At 37.0% G+C, this 25,799-nt stretch overlaps 1 protein-coding gene across 1 annotated transcript in view; it reads right to left on the bottom strand.

Annotated features, from left to right (window-relative positions):
• The window catches only part of HMCN1 (hemicentin 1), a 398,555-nt gene that overhangs the window by 291,573 nt on the left and 81,183 nt on the right, over positions 1-25,799 (bottom strand). The window contains exon 2 of the mRNA XM_033093361.1: positions 12,856-12,926. Within this exon, the coding sequence (XP_032949252.1) occupies positions 12,856-12,926 (71 nt within the window). The remainder of the gene's footprint in view (positions 1-12,855; positions 12,927-25,799) is intronic.

Here is a 25,799-nt window from a genome sequence, read left to right as displayed (position 1 = left end):
AACAAAACTCATGTTACTTTAATTTACGAAAGGTTTGTAACCAAGCTACAGTCTATTCCAAAAATCTATAAATTATTGACTTTGTTTCAATAGATAGATGCAAAGCTCATAAACAAAGTTTACATTGCTTTATAAATTATAAATTTAGCTTGTCAGAGACACTGTAAAAGCAGAGGAAGAAAGTCTCCTTCTTTTGGATGCCAACAGAATATTGTTCCTTCTTCTATTGTAGCATTTGCTGAGTTGTATTATAATTTATCTGTTTCCTCCTACTAGATCTTTGTTCCATGAGGAATTTAGTAACCGTTCTATTTGTTGTCTGATGAATGAATGGATAAATGAATGAACAGTGAGTCAATGGGTGAATGAGATTGTGCAAAGCAATCTTGACACAGTCTAGGCACACTTGCTGTATTCAGCCTGAATTCTGCTCAAGCCTAGCCCATCTCATTTCAAGTCATATGATTCCAGAGGTAAGTCCCCTAAAAGTACAAGTTCGAAAAGTTGCTCTTTATCCAAACACTATACATACACACACACACAGACACACACACACACATACACACACACTGGGGGTGCCAAAAAAATGCATACACATTTTAAGCGATGCTATCTATGCTCAAGTAGTAGTTTGCGGTAATCAGAAGTGTCTGGACACTGATGGTAACCACTTTGAGCACCTCTTGTGATTGCAGAAGTCAAACATGACTTGTATTCATCTTTTGTCATCAGTATATACTTAGTATTACAATTTGATACAGTTTTTTTTCCTTTCTTAAAATGTGTATGCATTTTTTGGTTTTGTGTGTGTATTCTTGTGTATATATATATATGTCTCCCTCATCTCTCATCTATCTTTCCTCTCCCTCTCCCTCTTTCTTCAGGAATGAAGACAGGTTGAATATTTAACAAAAGAAAACAACAAGGCTGTATAAGTTTATTCCTCCAAACCCCCATCAATCTGCACACATACATGAAAATGGAAGGTGTGAAGGAGATGAAGGCATAATGCATTGAATTGAAAAATTCCCTAAAAGTATATAAGGAGGGCCTGACTTTGTTCACTTTATGTTTTAATTTGAACGTCTGAAATATAACTAATTTGTATCAGTAGGCACATTCTTGCTCAGGATTTTGATTTTCATTTATCTTTATAATTCTACTGATGGCTACAATTTACTAAGCTGCGAAAGACACTTCAGATAGAAAAAAAATGTGCATTGAAAAATCAGAAGCATGTAACCTTTCACAGTATGGTGCTCCTGGAATTAAAGAGAAAGAAAAAAACTGTAACCTCAGCGTTACAGTGATAATTCTGTTCAAAAAATAAATTCCTGGAAAGATTAAATAAGAATGAGTAGAAATCCTATCAGTCAAGAGAGTAATAAAACAGATTAGCATGCTGTCTTTTCTAAATACAAGTGTGGCAGTGGCACTGGAATAAACTGAACCTTTAAACCCCAAGAGGAGTTAATGAGGTCCCTGTCCAAACCTAATGGGGAAATGTTCATCAAACTAGGGACCAGGGAACCAGGAAGGCTAATCTGAGAGCAAGTCGTTGTCTATGTCTTATTATTTCTCTTCCAGTCAATCCATTTCAATTCTTCTATTCTCATCATCGCTTTTCACTGAACTACCATTTATACCAGTTGTTTTCCAGGTGTGCCTAACTCTAAGCAATCAAAACAGTGAAACTTTTGGTAGAGTCATGCCTGAGTCAAAAGAATTCTTATTGGCAGTACAATGCTTACCCTAATTCTAACATGAATACAACTTACTAAGCCTAGTTCCAAAGTCAGGCTGTATTCCTTTCACATGGAACACCCATTGCTTGCAATGTCTTATTTCCATAATTTGCCCTTTACCTATAAAATTTAAGAATGAAACTCCATTGCAAGCCGAACAAAAGTTTAGAACCCTCAGTTCTTGTTTTTAAAATACAGCTGTAGACCTCAATGACCAAGAAAACAGAATGTACATGTGGAAAACATTAAGTTACATTGACTCTAATTTAAAGTTGGGTCCAAGCAAGTATAAAATCAATCAGAACGAATGGAGAATTCTACAGTCAGTGACATGTGCTGGGCTTCATCACTTGTAGAAAATATGGCAGGGATATACTGAAGAGATAATCAGAGTATTTCGGAGTCCAAACTTCAAATCTCCCTAATCAAAATGAAAGAAAATGTTATATCCCAGGCCGTCCACTATGCTGTCCTTCACTAGTTTGAAGAAAGCTTCATAATTCACAGGAATTATAATGCACCATGATCCTTTGCTGAGGGAAATGGCAGGAGGCAACCAAGTCTAAGAAAAACACTGCCCTGAGACTAATATAATATTGTATGTCAATGATAATTGAAGAATAAATTTTAAAAGCTTAACTAAAAACACTGCCATATAGCTTCTAATCAGAAGACTTGTGGAAGGAGGGTTAACTGTAGGCCAACATGGGAAAACTCAAAATGATATCTTGTGTTTCTCAATCTCCCCCTCAGGAATTCTCCCCTTCTTCTTAGAGAATTCCTTCCTCTCTCCTGCAAGGATTTTGTACCTTTTAATTGTGACCTTACCTTTTCCCATCAAATTAAGACATTGCTTTCGTCCCTGGCTGGGATGGATTCTTAGTCTCCCAGATGGCTCCCTATTTCCTCAGGAAGAATGAGCCAGAAGGAGAAAGAGGCAGAGGGTAAGGGGCCCTTAGAGTCAGTCATCACTCGCTTATTCAAAGAATGAACATCAACCTGCTTGTAATTCCACTGGACGGGTTTTCCTTCTCCCCATCTTCCGTCTGCTATGATCCTTTCCTATCTTTCCTCTGTACTATTATTCAACCTGCCCACCAAACTCTCTCTCTTCTCCTTTCTCTTCCAACACTCACATTTGAATTTTACATACGTTCCAGCACATTTGGTATTATTACCTTTGTTAGAGTAGTCAAAGGAGACTGTAATGTTGTGATTCTTTTTATTTAATGGGATAAAAATATATTTATACTGCTTATGTTGTTTTAGGTCTTGACAAAAAATTATCGATACAATGCACTTTTTAGCAATAAAATCGTTATAATTTATAAGTATTATTATAGAAAAGTTTGAGATAGACAAATGTTACGGGTCGTTTTGTTTTTGTTTTTGTTTTGTTTGGTTTTGTTTTTTAGCGCTAGTAGTCATTAAACAGAATTGGTGAGTGAAGATCTAGGGCACCTCAGAGAAGGAGAGTACATAGATAGAGACAGAGTAGATAAATGAGGATTTTAAAAAATCATCATGAATATAGAAGGATGAGGACCCGGTTTAAAGTTTATATGAGGAAACGTGAGGGTCTTGGCCATGACTGCGCCAGTTTTCAACAATGTGAGATGCCTGCCAAAGGAGCCCAGAGAGCCCCAGACATCAACAGAGGCTCCCAGACATCGCTCCAGAGCAGACCCCCACGTGTCATCTGGAGACGAAGGCCAGTGCTATCAAACCTCTAACTGGTATTAGTTCATGCCTGAGGTACTGATAGGTTTCTCAAAGGAATTCAAACATCTGATGGGGTAACTGGGCAAATAATACACAGTCAGTACCAACAACAAGACTCCACAATTCTTCTTGAGACTTTTTCAAGGCCTAAGAATAAAAAAGACAGCTTCGTGAGCACCGCTTCTGATCAATTTGGACTGAGAAAAAAAACTGCTTAATTTCCTTCGCATCCATTTTGTTAAAAATTGAGGTTTACAGTTTACTCTATGGGTCCTGGCTTTAGATCAAGGGACATTCTCCCACGGAAAACTTTTTAACCTCCATCCTTTCCATCACCGAAAATCTGACAAAATCGGATATTGTACTTATTGTGGAGAATAGAGCAAGCCCTTGGTTGGTTCAGTAGCACGTATGGAGTGAATCCAGGCATTACAGGTCTGTGGGTTACCCTTGTTAAATGTTATTTTGTCACATATAACTGCAATATTTACTCTGCAATGACTCATGTATTTACCTTAAGAATATTCCCACGCAGGCACACTTTGAAAAGAAAATCAAGAAATTTGCCATCATAATCCACACCCACCCCATTGAAAGAGCAATTCAGCAGCCCTAATACCTTTTCTATACTCTTTGTCCTTTGAAGTGCACCCAAAAGATCACAAAGAAATCAACCAGCTACTTGCTTCTGCAAAGGGTACCAGGATGGATGGCCCGAAAAGACCCAAGCAGGCCCCCTCAGCGTCCCCCGTTCTCTCATCTCAGCCCCATCCTCAAACCCCTAGGGACGTAGGAGTGTTTGGCCCTCAGAGAATTCATTACTCTGGCAGAAAAGTCTAGCAGCAAACTAAAGTTTTAATTCTAACAATAAAAATAATCAAAAGAACACCCACATACATAACTATAGTATAAACACTACCTTTCTATCTCTTAAAATACACCTTGTTCTTGTGTCTCTGCAGGGTGTCTGTGAGGTCACACTTAAATACGCTTACCACCTACGTATCAAGAACACATGTTGAGCAAAGACAGTCATTTTTAATCTATAATTAACTTTGCCATTTGCTGCTCAGTAAGTTTAGGTGAGCCTTTACTGAAAGTGATCATTGGAATGGTGTTAGGTCGGTGCAAAAATAACTGTGGTTTTTGCAATTATTTTTAACCTTTTAAACTGCAATTACTTTTGCACCAACCTAATAAAAGTGGAAGTCAAACTCTTTAAGGAGGAAATTCATTTCATTGAGGATGAGAACTCCCCTTGACCTACATTTGTCTTTACTCTTCTACTTTCATACTTTGAAGTAAAACACAGAGAAATTGTATAAATAAATGTTAGTTTGATGAGATCAATGAGGTTACTGAAACCAATGTTTAGAAGGAAAGTGCAGAGCAATAAAAGGACTATACCTCCAGTTTCGAGACCAGTCTTGCTACGTGTCAGTTTGCTGACCCGAGTAACACGTTCCCAATGTCTCAAAGCTTGAGTGTCTACATTTGTAAATAGCAATATTAATATTTGTGTGGGTTTAAATTGAGAGAATGACTTAAAAATATTCGCAAAATATTCCTACTCCTACCTCTAGTACTCGAAGTACTTGGTTTAGGGAAATAACAAGGTACATGTTCCATACCTGTTGCTCATTTATGGTATAATTGTTTGGTGTTTATTTCCCTAAAGAAAAGTACTTTGAGTTCTAGAGGTAGGAGTAGGAATAGTAGTATTTACTGAGCCCTTACTTTAGGCCACACACTGGTTCTACTGTTCCTGAAGTTTTTTACATGTATTTGAGTTACATGTGTTGGACTCTATCTCACTTTCTTCCCTAAATTAAATACACACATTTCTACTTCTAAAAGTGTCTGTGTGTGTGTGTGTGTGTGTATGTATACTAAAAGTATGTGTGTGTGTGTATATATATATATATATATACTAAAAGTGTGTATATATATATATATACTAAAAGTGTACACACTTTTAGTATATACACACACATACACACACACAGAGAGACACTTTTAGAGGTAGAAATGTGTGTATTTAATTTAGGGAAGAAAGTGAGATAGAGTCCAATACATGTAACTCAAAATACATGTAAAAAACTTCAGGAACAGTAGAACTTTTAGTGTATATATATATGTATATATTATATATATAAAATTTAGTATACACATATATGTATACTAAAAGTGTATATATATGTGTATACTAAAAGTATATATATATACACACACATACATACTGGGGGTGCCAAAAAATGTATACAAGTGGACACTTTGGTCAGCGTTGCTCAAGCAGTTGTTCGCCGTAATCAGAAGTGTCTGGACTCTGATGGTAACCACTTTGAGCTCCTCTTGTAATTGCAGAAGTCAAATGTGACTTGTGTTCATCTTTTGTTATTGGTATATATTGAGTATTACAATTTGAATATAGTTTTCCTTTCCTAAAATGTGTATACATTTTTTGGCACCATATATACATGTGTCTGTGTGTGTGTGTGTGTGTGTCTCTCTCTCTCTATATATATATATGCATTTGTAAGTCAAATGCATATTAAGAAAACCTCAATGGAAATAAAAACTGCTTTCTTAAGTTGAACCATGTCCAACACCAAAAATGAAAATCTCGTCTTTTATAGATCTATATTACATATGTATCTATGCTAACGTATAATGCCTTCCCTTTTCTTTTTCTAGTCAAATTTTTTTCCTCTCTGCGTTAACGTTTTTTGGTGATATATCAGTTTGATTTTTTTCAATTCATATAGAAGACTTCTCTATAAATCCAGAAATAAAAAGCACACTTTTGCATAGCGGCATGATTTAGAATACTAGGAATTAGATAAAGTGTATACCAATACTGGTATCAGAAACTGTTCTTCTAAAATCAGTATTATCTTGTCCTCATCTTTTCACGAGTCTTTATCTAACTGGCCACGGTTTTTCATATCCTCCTTTGGCAATTAATTCTAACGTCTACTGTTTTCATATCACAGCCAAACATTTCCCCCTTAACCTCAGCCTGCTGCAGCTTGTATATTTATTCTTCCGTTTCTGTTTAAGAAACACAATAATTAGACTTGACCTTTATCTTCTTCATAACATTGACCTATTGTTATGTGACAATACTGTTCTACACATTTTTTACTCTTATTCTGCTTTTTTAAGTCAGTTTTATTAAGAGATTTCACAAAAGGTAAACTAAATTATGTGTGAAACATTTTCAGTTTTGGGGATCAATTATTTATATAAAAGACTTATAATTCCACTATTGCAGAAATATCTTTTTTTAAGTTTCAAATGTTTGACAAATATGCTTTTTGTTCTTTAAAATATTTAGATAAACGGCTTGAAAGCATATCACTACCAACACCATTTTCTAAAAATCGACAAGCTTTATAGTTTCTTACAAAGACCGTAACCCGAAGTAGGACTTTGCACTGCATATTTAAAAGGATATTAATTCCCAAAGCTCTGTGTGATTTGAATACCATTTGCTGTCATTTTTCTTTCCTTCTTTTCCCCAGAGAGAAAGCTCAGTTGCTTTTAAAGTTACTTATCTGGATGCCAGAAGAAAGAGGATAAAGCAAAATGAAATTAAAGTTACAAATTTAATGATTTAAACTTAGTGATTTTTTTGCTAAGTTTTTCTTGGAAATTTTAAATTTTCTTTTCCTCAAATTAATCCCATGTCTATATAAGAAAAATAGCTGAGCCTAGTGAAATGTTAATGGGTGATTATTTAATTTACTTGAAACTGAATTTACTTTTCTGGTTTTCAAAACTATTACAAATGTGAAAGGAATATTTTTCATGGTTTCCTTTCTAAAAAGTCCAAGTTATTTGTAACAGGACAGCAATTCTTTTTGCTCCCGATGTCAGTGATTTGGGGGGAATTATTAAAAAATGGCAGAAGGGGAACAGAAAAAGGGTCTGGAAATCACACACAGCACACACTTTAGTGCTGCACACTAAAGTTTTATGAAATTTGTGAAGTTTAGTTTCTCAGACTGGTTTATGAAATAATAAAATATTCTCTAAGCAAATACTGAGGAGAAAATAAAACACATTTTGAATAGAAGTGATGATGCAGCCTCAAGCTTTTCATAGGTGACACTTAATTAACGAAATTTTTTGCCATTGATTTTAAAAAGAACAATTCACCAGAAACTGTGAAAGTAAAAACATTTCCTCAATGCCTCTAACAGTGCCCAATGTTGAATGAAGGGAAAAAGTAAATATTGATTTCTTTCCTGGCTGGTTGTTCTAATTAAGCATTCTCTTGGCTCCCAAGACAATGCAAAAATGCATCTATAAGATGCAGCCAGTTCACAGGAAGGCTCCAGAGAAATGGACACTGCCTTTCATTCCACGGGAGACAGAAAGTAAGATTATTTTCTTGAACAGAGTTACTATATGAGCTGCAGAGTGTCTGTATCAGGCTCAATTTCAGAAACTAGGGGGGGGGTGCTCTGGGGAAGGGAATCGACTGAGTATGAGTCAGGAGTCACAGCCCTTCACTCTGGAGATAAATGAAGCAAGGAGGATAAGGTCACTCCCTGAAAATTGTTCAGAACAAAAGAAAGGGAGAGGCAGGAAATCAGGAAGTGTCAGTGCCAGGTCTCATTGAGAATACAGGTATTTTCATTCTAGCCAGATAGCCAAGAATGGAGCCCAGCTGTACTCTTGCAGAGGAAAAAAAAATGAATACAGTAAATCCCTTCCTAATAGTCTATCAGCTAGAAATCTCCATACTTGGCGCTTCTGAATCTCTCGGTAATGAAAACAAATGCTTAGGTTTTTAAGGGATCTTTTGTACCATCAAGTATAGGCATCCTCATATGACAGTCATTTATTCAACGGCTATTTAAATCCACTCTACTGCAGACACTAATTCATCCCACAGATGGATGAGATACTCAAGGAGAGCTACAGGACTCTTGCCTCAAGATTTCACGGTACAATAGGGGAATATAACAATTTAAACAACCAGAGCAATAAAATTTCTAATTCCTGTGATTCATGTAGAGGACATTTTTATGTAAAGATTTTTTTCAGAGATTCTGGACATCCAAAGTGGCAAAGAATTTGCTATACTGAGAGATGGAAAAGTAAATTGTAAATAAGTATCAAGATAATGACTGAAAAAGAAAACATCGTCTCAGAGAAAGGAAATGAAAGATTATTAGTAGAGATGATTATCAGAAGAAATTTAGTAAAAGGGAAAAATAGCCAAGGGATGCCCATATAAAATCTCTTTGGATACTTATAAAATATAATTCAATTTAGTATATAATTCAATTTGGTATGTTATATTGTACATGAGACATGTACAATAAAAGAATCATGACTGAATATATATTTGGAATACCAAACTTTGAGTTTTCACTATGCCCCAATTATGCTCATACCACATACAGTTCTAAATCAGGTCATTCACCTAACAGTGAAACCAAGGTATTAAACCTCAAAGTCTAATTTGGATTCTGTTAATTTGTACATAGTGGTATATTCGTTCCTTCTTTCTTTTATTCATAAAAAACTGAGCATGTTCCATATGGCAGGAATTTTACCAGGGTAAAGTTCGAGCTAAATCAGTCAGATATGGTCCTTCCAACTACTTGTGATTAAGAGAGGTAAGGAAATGTGACCAAGCTTTGAGGATAAGGCAGGATTCTCTGAGGACCTGATATTCTAAATGAGACTTGGAATGGAGAATTCTAAACTAGGTTAGGGGAGCGTGGAATTGAGGGCAGGATGATGGACAGGAAATTCCTGTACAAGGAGAAGAGCACATGCAAAAGCTCTATGGGGAGACTGGTGAGGATAGAGATATAGGAGCTGCTCTATGCAAGGCCCCAAGGCAGATCACAGAGCCCAAGGGAGATAGAGGCACTAGATAGGGCTGAAAGGTAGCTAGGTCTCAGGCCACTCAGAACCATGGGAAGAATTTGATGAGGTGATGGTAGAATATGCGTGGAGAGGGTATTGGAGAAAAATTGTTCAGAGATGTACTTGGAGATAATTTTGTCTGCAGAGTAGAGAAAGGCTGGAAAACAAAAGCAAGAGTAAATGCAGGAAAATCACCTAGAAGTTCTTTGCATCAATTTAAGCTAAAGCTATAGAAATTGGGACTAGGGTGGTGCCAGTAGAAATGGAGAGAATTCAATTGATATAAAAAATTTAAAAAGCTAAAAACCAAAACTTGATATGGGGGAGAGGGATGTCTTAAAAATGACTCAGATGTTTGGTAGTATAACTAAATATTGTAACCATCGTTAACAAAGGTAACAAAGAGAAAACAAAGAGCAAGCGTTTAGGGCCAAGTTTGGGGCAGTGGCAAGGGAACATCTGTGAGTTCATTTTAGAGGGACTGTGACATCTAAGAGACTGACATAAGGGTCTGCTTCTCAAAGCAGAGGTCTAGGTTAGAAACATGTTTATCTGGGTATGGATGGTTTTGCCTAAAGAGAGAATATAAGATAAGAGAAAAAATGGGGCCAGTTCCCAAACCTTCAGGAACCTCAATATTTATTTATTTATTTTATTTATTTTTTTTTTTTTAATTTATTGGGGTGACAATTGTTAGTAGAATTACATAGATTTCAGTTGTGCAATTCTGAATCACATCATCCATAAATCACACTGTGTGTTCACCACCCAGAGTCAGCTCCCCTTCCATCACCGTACATTTGATCCCCCTCACCCTCATCCCCCACCCCCCAACCCCCTTACGCTCTGGTAACCACCAAATTACGTTCCCCAGATTAATTTTCAAACCCCGTGGCCATCCTGTGGTCACCGACTGCCCTCCAATCCCCTCACCCTCCCCCCCACCCCCCACTCCCCCCGAACCTCAATATTTAATGTCCAAACAGCGGGAAATGAATTGCCTAGAAAGCTGAGGAAAAATGGAAAGAAAAATGAGAGTAGTTATGGGAAGAGAATGTCTCAAGAAAGAGGGAGAGGTCAGCATTGTCAAAGACTACCTAGACATCCACGTGGTATGTTGACGATGGAAATGTTTCCACTGCCTTTGGCAAAATCAAGGTCATGGTTCACCAGCGGGAGCTACTTTAATGGAGGGGACTGAGTAGTGAACGCGGGAGAGGGGGTGTGAGGGAATGGTGGCAGGAAATACAGACCACTTGCTTGGCATTGAACGAACTGAGAAAGATAAAAGTTGTTATCTGTGAGAGAGTTTGCGAAAAACAGAGATGTGTTGTTTGTTTATTTATTTATTTATTCATGGTTTCGTTTGTAAGGATTTGTTTTTTGGAAATTCTTGAACATAGTCAAAAGTAAATGGGAAGTCTCAAGCAGCTGAAAGAAACACTGATAGGAAGAGCCTGAGAAAGGCAAGGGGTTGAGGTTAAATAAAGAATGGGGGGCCGGCCCGGTGGCTCAGGCGGTTGGAGCTCCATGCTCCTAGCTCCGAAGGCTGCTGGTTCGATTCCCACATGGGCCAGTGGGCTCTCAACCACAAGGTTGCCGGTTCAATTCCTCGACTCCCTCAAGGGATGGTGGGCTCCGCCCCCTGCAACTAAGATTGAACAGGGCACTTTGAGCTGAGCTGCCGCTGAACTCCCGGATGGCTCAGTTGGTTGGAGAGTGGGCTCTCAACCACAAGGTTGCTGGCAGTTCAACTCCTGCAAGGGATGGTGGGCTGCGCCCCCTGCAACTAGCAATGGCAACTGGACCTGGAGCTGAGCTGCGCCCTCCACAACTAAGACTGAAAGGACAACAACTTGAAGCTGAACGGCACCCTCCACAACTAAGATTGAAAGGACAACAACTTGACTTGGAAAAAAGTCCTGGAAGTACACACTGTTCCCCAATAAAGTCCTGTTCCCCTTCCCCAATAAACTCTTTAAAAAAAAAAAAAAGGAATGGGAACAGGAAGGGTATTGGGTATAGGTAGGTGGATTATATACTGGTATGAAGAAGCAGAGGACTTCCCTTTGTATGTGCCTGTGGGAAACAGTAAGTGAGGTCACTTGTTCAGAGTAAATCATTTGCTGAAATAGCCAGAGATAAATGGATGGAGGGATGGAGGCTTAAGAGTAGACAAGATTTATAATTGTCATTGAGAGGAATGGGAGATTTCGTTGACCAAAGAAACACAGTTGGCTCATGGGAGTATTAAGGGTCCAGTGGAGACAGGTGGTTATGTATTTTCAGTGGAATCAACCTGCCACGTTGTGAGACTTCAATACCCCTTGGCCAGGGGTGGACAGACGTGAATAATGTACATCACTGGGGTCATTCAGGAATGAGGTTTTGCCTTTTGAACAGAAAGGCAATGGACAAGAAAGAAAAAGGAGTGTTTTTGAAATAACAGAACTCTGAATTAGATTAAGGGAGTGTGATAAAAGGAGAAATTTGATGGCCGGGGAGACGGGTTAGGGGCCCATGGACTGGAGTCTTGATGAGGGTGAAGAGGCCGTTGTCATGTAAGGAACCAACAAGGTGGGTGGACAGGTGGCTGTGGCTGGATATTAATTAAGATGCAAATAGATTGGGGAGGTGATAAGGTCCAGGGTGTGTGTGTGGGAATAGAAGACTGAAGCAGAGTAAAGAAAAGGTCATTAAACATGACTAGCAGGTCAAGGGACTGAAGAGAGAAGGTGCTGACAGGTCATTCCCAGAAGTGTTGAAGCCCCCAGAATGATGACAGCCCTGAAGGGGTAAGGTAGCCAACGATCCAGGTACCAATAGCTTAGATGAATAATGGGCAGGGATCAAAAGGTCCGCAGATGACAGCAGCACACACCATCCAAGGAGGACAGTAGAGTGATTTTTAATGAATGGATTTGGGAATAATGATTTCAAAGCAGCCCTGAGAAGGTACATATCAACCTTATCTCCAAGTCCTGCTTCCAGAATAACATTTAAACCAATGTTATTCTTCCCTAATAACCAAATTATTCTTAACAGTCAAAAATTTTATATGATAGACTTACAGCATAGACTATCAAAATTACCTTAATTATACCATTACTGTTGTGGGGGAAGAATTAACTATTCCTTATGATTCTCAGTGAAGGGACTCATCCAGAGCAGGGGTCAGTAAACTTTTTCTGTCAAGAGTCATATAGTAAATATCTTAGACTATGTGGACCAAACGTTATGTCATAACTACTCAATTTGGCCATTGTTGCATGAAAGCAGCCATTGACAATGCATAAATGAAGGTGATATTTTGAACCCAATCTGTCCCACTCCCATATCCGTGGTCCAATTCATTGAGGACTCAAGTGAGAAAAAGAAGTGGTACTGAGTGAAAAAAATCAGTGATTACTTCTTTCAGATATAAGAATAAAGAAAATCAGCCAAAAGTTCATGATTTTCCTTTCCCCTAAAAGAAATAAAATCAAAAGCAAGTACTCACCTGAACATATAGTTCTCGGAGTTCATACTGAAATTTCTTGGGATCTGTGGTAATTGTCACTGGGCCAATTTCTGTGAAGATAAAAATGACATAGATCAATAAATAATAATCAATAGCATTCAAGGCTTTAATGCATCATGTTTACAAATATTTTTTCACTGTAAACTACATCGTTATTTATTAATAAGAAATCGTCTGCAAAACAACAGACTCTACCAAAGTATACTTTACAATTTGCTGTAAATTATGAATACCTAAAAAAGTGGATTTTAGCCTTGAAAAATACTAATGAGTAGTCAAAAATGTCATAAGACAAAGAATCAGGAGACCCCAGTGTCAGTCCCTTTTTATTCTCACCAGTCAGTAAATATTTACTGCACGCAGACTTTGTTGTTGGATTGTAAATAAATCACGTATTGGTCCTACGATTCTTTTTTCTTTAAACTTTAAATTGTAAATGTGCCAGCAACTTTTCCATCAGTCCAAATTCATTCATAATAAAACAGTTTAATTAACTAAACAAAAAAAACAACCAATGCCCATAAGGTTTCTAAGAACTTGAAGAAGCACAGACATGAGGACAGTAAAAGCATAAGAAATAGTCCCTAATTCTTCCTTCCCCATGGCTGGAGTCAACGTCCATCATTATCACTACTCTCCTGAGCTGGCTTTCACCACCATGATTACCTTTGGGGTCACTGCCACCCTCAGAACTGCCCTGATGTACTGCGCAAACCACTGCTTCAAGTGGGAACAGGTAGGGGACCATGGCATTTGCTGGAAAACCAGGAGCCCAGATAACAGTGTGGGTTATGTTAGTAATATTTTTTTTGTAGGATATAGCACATCTATAGTAAATATTTTAATTCACAGAGATCATTTTCTTTAAAAATAATCAGCCTTTAAAATAGACAAGTGCAAAGTGACCTTTATAGGTATCACCTATTTTCTCCAAGCAACATCCATATCTTTAAATAATAGTACTAAAATTCATCTGGCTATAATGTGCACAGATATCATCTTAAATACCCAGGGTGGATAAAAGTTTTCTGTTTTATCTAATGAAGACACGGGCTGCCTTCAAAACTATCATGTGCAACTAAAGTACACAGTTAGATAAAATACTTAATATTTAGTTTTTATAAGACATTTTCTAATCTCAAAAGAAAACTTCTAGAAAAGGACTTCATGACTTCAAAAAAGAATAATTAATTAGCTAGGTCTTCCATAATGTGCTAAATGTGAAACAAAAACAGATAGTAGGATTTTCGAAATTAAGGAAGTAAATTGGAAAAGAAGCACAATTTGTCTTCCCATGTAGTTTTTCTTAGAAAATACCTGGGAAAAAAAAGCTTCCATCCTTCACCGTATATTAGACACCTTGGAGTATATACAAGGAATGGAGAGGCAACTGGAGAAACTGTGTGAAAATGCAAACATTCCATACAAAGCAGAACAGTCATTAGCTGTGTAAAAGTCATGTCCCAAGAATATGGAAAATCAGCGAAGCCTACTCCCTTAAGACTAAACAATGGCATACTTTGCAAAGGAATGCAAACAGCAAAGAACATGCCAGGCAGTTTTATTGACATATAAATTGCCAGCGGTATTGTCAAGCCAAGCTTCTGTGACCCTATATGGCATAATACTGAAATAATTCTAGAATTCAAAACTCGAGCAGTAGAAAGGAATACAAAATAAATGCTAGGGGAAAAAAGCAATTACATAAGAATAAAAAGTGCATACATGCAAGAACATTCTCTTTAGTAATAATTTTTTAAAAAACAGCTCTGGATATATGCCTGCTTCAAGAGTGGAGACCAAGGAATGTTATTAAAATAAGAGAACCGATTAGCCTTCATTTAGTTTTCCAGAGACTCAAATATCCACCTGTTTTCAACAAAGATAGGAAACCTCTCCTGCAGTTCATTAATAAACATTTTTGCAAACCACACTGGACAGCTGAGATAAATCTTTTATCAGTTATGAGAAATACTCAGGAGAGGTAAAGGCTTGCCGAGCTGCCATATCCCTCCAGCTGTAAGTATCCTTTCCAACTCTTGAATTGAATGATATGACTATTTGGCAAAATCAGCCCTCCTCCTTTCACAGCTTGCTTCCATCCCAGTCTCTCTTCACTTAATCGAGCCTGGTGCCAGTTGTGTCATGAGCCATTTCCTCTTCTCTTCCTTTTTGCTTGTGTTGGTTTCATCCCCTGCCAAGCCTCTGATGACATTCAGCAGGTACAACTTTGTCCTCTCTTCCTGCCTGAACATGGTCCGCTGTTACTTACAGAATTAAATGAGAACTTCCCAGGTATTCCAGGCCCTCACTGCCATTAATCCAATCTTCGAGCTTCATCAACACCCTTACTCAACACCCCTTACTTTGCACGAAGCGACTGTGCTTCCTTACCATCCCCATGGTCACCCCCACCGTCTTTCATCAGCTCATACACCTCTCACTCTATAAAGCCTGATTTAAGCCCTACCTCCTGGAATGTTTTGCCTTTTCTCCAATTTACTTGAATGCTGTTTTGATAATATTTCTACAGTAAAGACATGGGACGAATGAAGGTGCATAACATTTAACAGAATGCAGAGATCATCTCCCCTTCATTTGACTGATTTTATCGAGTTATTTATAAAGAAAACCCACCAAAAGATAATAAAACAACCATCAGTCTCCAAATAGAATCATTGGGCTAGAAGAGGCATTAAAGATCATTCGGTTCAATCCCCTTTTCTACAGAAAAGAAAATGTGAGGTCCGCAGAAGACGAAAATGAAGAACTTTGGTGGTGAAGAAAGAGGTTAAGATACCTGAAAACATTACTACACCAAGTAGGCTGTGTAGCCCACTCAACCCACTGAGCAGTCCACTAACCTCCTGTTTTCTACGGCTTCCATTCTGTCCATGATTATATCACTAGGAACTTTCTTCTCCTTTCCTCTGGAACACCACGGGCATTTTCAGAGTGCCCAATTTGATGCACACAACATCCAGAATTCTTTACTGTTGCATGCCTGGGAATTATCTTTAAGTGACCGAAAAAGAAAACAAAAATTCCTCTTGCCTAGTAGACACTGGAATTAAACACACAAAGAAACCTCACTGGAAAATTCCTTTTCTAGTCTACCTAACAAACGTATATTGAGCACCTAGTATATATGGTTGTCACTGGTGATATAAGGATGAACAAAGGTGAACCCTGCTCTCAAAGTCTGAAGCTCTGGTGGAGAAGATAAAACTGTAAATATGTAATAATAGTACAATGTAGTGAATACAAAAATAGAAGTATGGAAAAGTGGTGTGGGAGCACTAATTCATATAAAGAATATTCTTTGCAAAAAGAACCAAGGGAGTTTTCAAAAAGGAGATGAAAAATTAGGATTTCAAGTTAGAGAAAACAAGTAAGTTCTGTATTAATGCTCATTTATTTTTCAATTCTATTTATCAAGTTTACAAGGTATTCCCATATTCTATCAAACTACTGTTATGACCTATATCTACATTTGCAAGTACTTTTTACAATTCGTAATACTTTGTAACATATAGTGATACTTTCAAGCCTCACAAAAACGTCATGAAGAAGGTAGAACAGATATAATTATGTAAACAGTTGAAGGTTAGGTGATAAACCAAAGCCACCCAGTCCCTTTGAGGACCACAGTACCATGTTCCCTGTGGAATGATGGCATCTGCCACTTGATACCGTGTGATACTGTGATTGCCACTGCTTTTATGTCTCCCTCACTTGACTGTCAACACAAGGAGATGAATGGTCTCACTGCACCTATAAGAGATACTCAATAAATGTTTCAAGACGGAATGAAGGAAGACCAAAAAAGAAGAAAGGTTACCACATGTGGCCACATGTGATATATATATATATACAACGGAATACTCAGCCATAAGGAAAGATGAAATACTGCCATTTGCAACAACATGGATGGATCTTGAGATTATTGTGCTAAGCAAAATAATTCAGACAGAAAAAGTTGAGAACTAACTATATGAGTTCACTCATATGTGGGATATAAAACTGAAAGTAACAAACGAACAAGACGAGCAAAAGCTCATAGAAACAGACAACAGTATGGTGGTTACCAAAGGGGAAGGGAGAAAGTGGGAGGGAGAAGAGAGTAAAGGGGATGCAATATATGGTGATGGAAGGAGATTTGACTTTCAGTGGTGAACACACAATGCTATATTATAAATGATGTATTACAGAATTGTACACTTGAAACCTATATAATTTTATTAACCAATGTCACCCCAATAAATTTAATCTTAAAAATTTTTTTCAAAAAGGAAGGTTAAACCCAGGCCTTCGGATCCTTTATTTCTTACTCTTTTCATTACACCATTGAGCCTCTGTGCTCTAGGCTAAAGATCATGCTACACAACCCGGGTAATACTGATTAGTCAACTGAGAAAGTGTTCAGTTTCCTCCCTTAACCAAATGTTTTGTTCTTTACTTTAATAAAATTATTGATGTAGATAATCCAAAGATACAACTTTCCACATATAGCATGTCTTAAAAAACAAAAGAAACATTAAAGTAAGATGTATATTACAAATACTATAAGAAATATGTCCTGTGTGGCTGGTTGGCTCAGTGGTTAGAGCACAGTGCTCATAACACCAAGGTCGCTGGTTCGAGTCTCACATGGGCCACTGAGCTGCGCCCTCCAAAACTAGATTGAAAATAACAACTTGACATGGAACTGATGGGTCCTGGAAAAACACACTGTTCCCCAATATTCCCCAATTAAAAAAAAAGAAAGGATGAAATATGTCCTGCTTGAGAAGATCACTTTTGATTTAAAAAACATAACAGTATCTGAAACACAAAGGAAGTCTTTCCTCTTTTCATTAATTTTGTTATAGCCTGTTTCCTAATGATTTATTTATCAGATGGCTTAACTTTATTTCCAGCGTCTCAGCCATTGTTCTCCTAATCTGAGTTGCTGGATTGTATTTGAGAAAATAATGGAAAGAAATTCCATGTAGTATTTTCTTTCACTGCTTCACTTGGCAAGATCAATATCCAGTTCCTCACTTCCTTTTTCCTTTCCACTAACAGACTTCTGCTCCTTATAGTTTTTCTTCACTCAAAGTGGTTCCTTGATAATAAGAAGAATATTTACTGCTGCTTGCTGGGGTCTAAATACTGCCTATGCATGATTTGATATCAGTGTCCAGAATTTCTTTGTTTTTTAAAACTATATATATATATAGGTCTTGGTCTTACATGTATAGTTACACATAAGTATGGGAAAAGTTAAAACAAGAGCCCCTAAGCCGCATTACAAACTAATCAATATTTGCAAAACATTACAGAAGAATCAAGGAAATATATAAATCACAGGATCTGCCATAATGGAAATTTAAATATAGTTGAAAACTTAAAAAATACCAAGCTATGAAAAGTTAAAAAGTTGAAGCTAGCCTCTGAGAAGAGCCAAGTAATACAGATGCAACGGGGCAGCAAATGTTCTCAGTGTCCAGGGAGGACAGAGAAACCGCTGAACTCTAGGAAAACACACAGTGAAGGCGTCAATGAGGAGATGAGGTGTGAGCTGGGACCTGAAGAGAATACCAGGTTAACACAGGGCGACACAGTAAGCAAAGAAATTCCAGGCATTGGGATGTGGCCTGCTCGCAATCCCTTCACTGATATATAGCTCAACGTGTTCCATTTCCTAATTTCTACTCTCAATTGATTTAACACAAATTAATTATAATGTCTTCCGTGTGCAAAGTTGCTAGTATAAATCTATGTAGGCAAAGCATGAAAGTTATCTAAATGAAAAATTAATAAATTATATTTCCTGCTTTGGGATGCTACAGAGAATCAGATGAGTAACTACATTTGCTTTTACTGTTTTCAATTTAATGTACAATATACTCTTTCCAGATTTCTCTGTCCTCATTCAGTTACAGTGTTCCTGTCCGGTACCATTTTTAAAAGATCTGCAAATAATCCACTAACACAGAACTGTTTCCTGACTTCGAGCTGAGCTGATGCCAAATATATTTCAGGACTCATTTAATGGAGTACATTCCTACTCACATTAAACAGGTAATTTTCAAGACCACTCAAAGGCCCTTAATGATTGTTTTGACACAAGTGATGAATTTGGTGTGCTTTATAAAATCCAGGTCAATGATGAATTCATGCATAGCATGTTAGCCAATATTGATTAAATAGCATTCCACTTGACTATCCAAAGAGATTCATCACTTAACAATGAGTTGTATGATAACCTTAAACATATGCACTTAACAAAATTGCAGATAATCTATGTACAATGCAAGTCATTTCACTTGAAGGGCAGAACAGGATATAGAAAAATCGTGAACATGAATCCAGCAACGTCACACAGCTGTTTAGAACAGGAAGCAAAGAAGAATGCCTTAATAACTGACACAGGACTTTGAGGTAGACTTACTAGGATGTTATTGCTTAGACTGGACTGCGGCCAGGGCTGCAGCAAGCGCTCTTACAAAAACAGCCGTGGGATTTTTAATGGCCAACAAAGTTCAGACTCTCAGTTTCACCTGTCATTTTAAATACGAAATGGCATTTTAACATCAAAATATATCCATGCCTTGATCAGGTTTACTCAGAGAGGTAAGAAAATATAATACTGTAAGTCATGCTACTTAATAAAATTTCATTAACAATCTTTCCCACGTGATCAAGGTACTCTGACAGCAAAAAAGAAGAAACTATCATGTACAAGAACATTTTAAAATTTAAATGTTTAAAATTTAAAATTTAAATTTAAATGATAATCTTATAGAAAAAAAGTCTTTTAAATTTTAAGGTAAAAATATTAGAATTTATTTCAAAGTTTTAATTGTTCTCGTGGACAATTCTTTAGCGTGAATGACTTTTCTAATAAATCTAGACATCAATGAGGTGTAGAGAAAAGAAAATTACAAAACGGGAGGTAAAATGTTGTTGAAGAAGGAAAAAATACTCTGGGTGGTGAACACACAATGGGGTTCATGGGATGTAATACAGAACTGTACACCTGAAATCTATGTAATTTTACTAACAATTGTCACCCCAATAAATTTTAAAAAAAAAAACACACACAAAAAAAGAAGGAAAAAATATGTTTGCAAGTCCTTAGAAAAGAATCATTAATATGGTTGAAATTTCCACGTTAGGGGACTAGACTTAACTTCAGCGCTGACTGTTTGCACAACTAAACAAATGTATGCAGTCTATTTTCAGGGAAAATGTAATTCAGTGATCCAAAACCATATTTATGACGTAAACCCTTTATCTGCAAAATATGGGAATCAGAGACATTGCTCAAAATATGACAGAAGCTTTTATGTGTCTGCATATTTGTGATACTATGTGTATGGTTTTCCCTAAATACTTGCATTCATTCATTCAACAAACAGGCACTATAGCCTTAAGGTCCGTTCAAGAGGGCAGGAGAAAGCACAAGCAAGCAAATACGTTTGAAGAGTGGGATCTTTGAGTGTCACCGAGTCAGAAATATCGGGGTGTGTCTTACAAATCAAAGGCTGACGACGTGGGTTTATGACGAGTGCATTGGTACAAAGCCCTGCTCACCAAAGGGCTCTCCCCCTCTGGGGTTTAATGTTTTGCAGTCACTGTCTTGAAACCATTTTATCTTTGTATTTGTGTTTTGTAAGTGAAGTTTCAAGGCAAAATGGAATGTGCACTCCGAGCGTGGAGCCTTGGCTGACGCACGGTCCCACCTCTCACCACCTTTTGAGGACAGTTCTCAGTCACCTGTTCTCCTCTCCCCCATCGGCCCCAGGTCCTACCAAGCAGCCCCATCTCTGCTTCTGCTGGCTGCCACCATCCACCGTCCGCCCCGGAAGGGACCTGGATGTGAGGGTGGAGAGGGCTGGGATGAGGAAGTGCGAGCACTGGCCAAGGCCAGAGGCCAAGTCTCAGCCCTTCGCCGGGTAAGCCCTTCCTGCACTCCCAACCCAGATACCAAGCACATCCCAACACTGAGGTTGAAAGATCCCTGGGGGTCACCTATCTGCCAAAGGTTAAGGCAGTGGGGCCATGGGAAGAGGAAATGTCTGCCTCAATTTCACCAGATCCCACTCCAGGCGGAGCACAGCGCTTTGGTCCCGCACCTGGCAGCAGGGGTAACCCAGCAGCCCATCTGGCCGGAGGCCGAGTTTAGCCACATCCCAAAGTGGGACTTCAGGGCTACCACGGGTCTGCACTTGGCCCACAGGTATCCAGGTACCCATGGGCGCTCCCTCGCAGGTACCATGCCTGAAAGATCTTTTCCTCCTGGCAACCCTGTGGCTTAAACTATCAGCATGAATTTTACCAGCCATCTTTGTTTTGTGCAATGCCAGTTTTAAATGCAAATATCAGAGCATTTAACTCCTATGTGGATTCACCCAAAAATACACAATTCATATTTTATGGCTGATGCCAGATGGTGCCTCCAGCTGGCCAGAAGAGACACAAACAAACTAGATTTAGGAAGGTGGAAGAAGGAACCATTCACTTAGAATCCCAGCCAACAGTATGAGTGTTCTAGGTTTATCATGACATTGAATTAGGTAGTACTCCTTACTGAAAATCATAAAAGACCTCTCTTTAATGAAAAAAAGACCATAGTTATATAAAAGAAAGCTAAATATTAAAATATGTATATGCTGGCAAGTTAATTTATGGATTTAATACATTAAAAATCTCAAAAGTATTTTTTTTTGCTTGTGTGTGTTTTAGAATACTTAGTAACAATATTCTTAAATTTATTTTGAATAGCACATGGGCAATTTATATCAATGAAAACTGACAAGACAATAAAGAACATTACAAGCACCAATAACTAAGAGTATAGAAGTGCTGTATACAAATAAATATGTGATAACTACAAAAGAATTAATAAGCTATAGACAAACTAGTATCTGAAGACAAGGAACATAAAACAGGATTGCTCATTTTAAAATATTTAATTTCAATTCATATTTTACAGTACATTGTAACATAAGCTCCAAAAGGATTAAATGATTCATATAACCATTACGATTAACTGAATCTAAATGAGAAAATATATCTGAATAGAAGAGACATTCTCCTTTTCAAAGTAATAGAAGAAATCACAAGAGAAAATAGATAGGTATGAATATATAGAAATCAAATGAAAATGAAAAAATACGTAAAAACAGATTTTGCAACATTTATGTCATCAAATAAAATAGACCAAAATTTGTACTATTTGAAGAGATCATTCAATTTATAGACAAAAAATAATAAATTACCAATTACTATATCAAAAGAAAATTCATTAAACGAAGGATAGCAAAGAAACCAGACCAGGAGAAAATGTGAATGAAAGAGATGTAGACTGCAGCAAATTTGATGTAAGAAAGAACACAATTACTTTTAAGATTATCACTCAAACCAGTGTCATAATAGACCTGGAATATTTATACTGTTGGTAAGATTATAAGTGATTACCACTGCTGTGAATTTACCATAGTTATGTGTATTATAGGTATAAGTCTTAAAAGCATGTTGCAATAATTTCCTTCTTTGTTGTAATTCACTGAACATAAAAAGACAGTGACATTACTAAGATATCAATAAATAATTTCAAAATAGATATATGAGTAAAACCATATGATTCCCTAAATAATATTAGGCAGCAATTAAACTACTGCTCCAACAAGTAAATGTTTATCATATAACATTAAATAAAAAAGGCAAAACAGAATTGTATATATACTCTGATTGCAACTATCTACAAAGACAGATATGCAAAAGTACAAAATCTAAAAGGTCATACCAGAGTAAAAATGGATATTTAGAACAGGTAGAATAATGAGTACTTTTACCTTTCTTCAAAATTTTAAAATTACTGTACATACTTATACTTTAAGAAGAAAGGGAGGAATTTCACGTGATCACATACAAGCCTGAAGTTGTGCTTATGAATTCTGGCTGTGGTTCTTAATTGGTTCACAATGGCCACCAGGAAAAGGCACAGAAATACTCCTCAGCATTAGGCAAGATAACAAGGAAAGCATTGATTAGAGACATTATCCGTTAATGTTATGAGGTAAAATATTTTAAGTATTTAGAATCTAATCAAAACTGTCATTATCTGCGTATGGTATTCTTTTTCAATCCTCTCCCTTAAAGCTTTCATCTTTCTTTTAAGTGCACAACTCTTGGCAATGTCATCTTCCTACTGTTAGTCTTTATTGAACATACAAAGAATTCCTTTGGAATGAATGAAATAAAACACTCTTCAGACTTGTAACACTGAAATTCAACCACGGGCACATGTGGGTTCCCTTCTGCTTACCACTAATTTTTACTTTCTCTACACACTCTTGCAATGGTGTGTGTCTATTCATATACACGTGTGTATCTTTCTTGCTTTTTGTCTCTTCAGAGAATAAATATTAAAAATATGAAATATGCAGCATAATTGCAAATATTGAACATAAAATTGAATCATCTTTTAAAAGAGTACCATGTTTCCCCAAAAATAAGACCTAGCCGGACCATCAGCTCTACTGGGTCTTTTGGAGCAAAAATTAATATAAGACCTGGTATTATATATTATATTATATTATATTATATTATATTATATTATATTATATTATATTATGTTATGTTATATTCCCGGTCCTATATTATATCAAAATAAGACTGGATCTTATATTAATTTTTGCCCCAAAAGACACATTAGAGCTGATGGTCTGGCTAGGTCTTATTTTCAGGGAAACACAGTATTCATTTTGAATTTAAATACCTCGCCTAATGTGAAGAAGTTCGGAATATTCATGTCAGTTGGTAACTAAAACCATCCTAGATTGGGAAGCTAACCTAGTCTCTTTAAGGTCAATGAAGTTACTTTGTTCCAGTGTCAATTTTCTCCAAAGGCATCTTTAACCCAAGGCAAACCCGCACATCATTTCCCATGGTGATGGGAAAGTGTCCACATAGGAAGCACCCCACTCCCTCTCTTCCCATGTCACCAAAGCACAGCTGCATTTTCAAGGAGAGGCATGGGTGTCCCCAGAGTTACCAACAGGCTGCGGCACATATCCAGAACTTTCCAAAAACTATAGATGAGGAACAAAAGACATTCCGCGGCATTTCTCTGGTATCACAGTGATCAGGCCTGTCTTATCATCACAGGGTTTCAATACCTCTGTTCCAAGTTCCCAAGCTTCTCTACTTCACTCTGAAGAACATTCCTGTTCACTGATTCTATCAAGCCTTCTCTTTAAAACCTGAACTCCAAAGGCAGGGGCTGTTTCTTTGGTGTACAATCTGTACTCAAACCCAAATGCAGTAATTAACATGTGTTTTACAGTCATCCATTAATAACAATTAGCAAACACTCTGAAAGGGAGAGAGGTCCAAGTGAAGTTCCCAACCAAAATGATTAATAGTGCTCGGATTGGTGCTATTCCAGACCCCACCAGAAAATGCACAGAGCATAGAGGAAACATGGCATTTGATGGGGAACTGTTCACTCACGTGGCACACATGTACTAAATGTTTGACCTAACACGCAGTCTACTGCTTTGGTTAAGAATTCAGGCACTGGAATCAAAACTACTTGGGTTACAATCAAGCCTCTGCCACATTTCAGTTTTTTGTTCTGCTTTGTTTTTACTTTTTGTCAAGTTCCTGAATCCCAATGACTTTTCAGTTTCCTCATCTATCACATGAAGATAATAATCATAGAGACTCCACAGAGTTGTCCTGGGAATTTAATGAGGATAGCATGCTGCTCCTGCCCGTAACTGTCATGACAACATCAAAGACATTATGCCAGGTAAAATAAATATGCACTATAGTACGAGGAACAACTTCCCTCTGATATTTTAGAAGGAAAAAAAAAAGAAAACTTTTCTTGTTCCTATCCCTACTTAAGACAACTTAATGAATTCAAATTTCCATTGCAAAAAGGCATCAGTAAGTACCTTCTGATTAAGCCGTGCCTCCGAAAACAATCTTTATATGTTTACCTTACATGAGATGAAAAAGTCAAACTTCGTGTTTATATGAGTTTTTAATTTTAGATAAATTCAAACTCCACTTTCTTGCCTTTGGAGATAATAGAACATCATTTTCCATACTTACCATTAAATCAGATCTCAGAATTTGAAGTTACGTGATTAAAGCATTTCAGAAATATACTTGATCTTTAATTTCCATTTCTATGATTCTTAAAAATAGTAATATCCAAACAAGACTGAGATTAAAACAACAGCATTTATCGAAAAGATAAAATAGATAACTGATTTAGGATTACTAATTAATATTTTATACGAAAATATTATTATCAAGTTATATTATTTATATACGATCTCTTCTGGCAAACATTCTTCTAACACTTTTTAATTCAACAAATAATCTTTTAGTCCCTACTAGGTAATCATGTCCCATGCTTGAAGCTGGCCATCGAAAGCCTAATACAGTTCACATTCTAGCTCTGTTACTATGTGAATTTATGTGACTTCTTTTTAATTCTGCAAATCTCAACCCATCTCGCAAGTTTACTGTAAGAAAGTTGAGTATGTTTGGCATAGGTCATAAGGAAGTACATTTAGGGGGCATTTTTCTGAAGAAGGAATAGAATAGAATAGAATAGAATAGAATAGAATAGAATAGAATAGAATAGAATAGAATAGAATAGAATAGAACACATTATTAAGCGCCTTATATCTCATAGCACAGTGCTTGGCACAAGGGAGCCACCTACAGAGGAGACAGACATGATCACATTCCCCATGGAATTCACAGTCTTAAAGAGAAAATGGAGAATAAAATGGAGAACAAAACAAGTAAACAAGCAAAGAGAAAAAATAGCAATAGTTAGAATAAGTGCTATGATGGAAATAAGATGGCTATTGAGACAGAAATAATGGAGGAAGGAAATGCTTAATATA

This window comes from Rhinolophus ferrumequinum, chromosome 22 (assembly GCF_004115265.2).
Source record: "Rhinolophus ferrumequinum isolate MPI-CBG mRhiFer1 chromosome 22, mRhiFer1_v1.p, whole genome shotgun sequence".
In the NCBI taxonomy this organism is placed as follows: domain Eukaryota; kingdom Metazoa; phylum Chordata; class Mammalia; order Chiroptera; family Rhinolophidae; genus Rhinolophus; species Rhinolophus ferrumequinum.
This window is presented reverse-complemented; position numbering and strand designations above follow the sequence as displayed.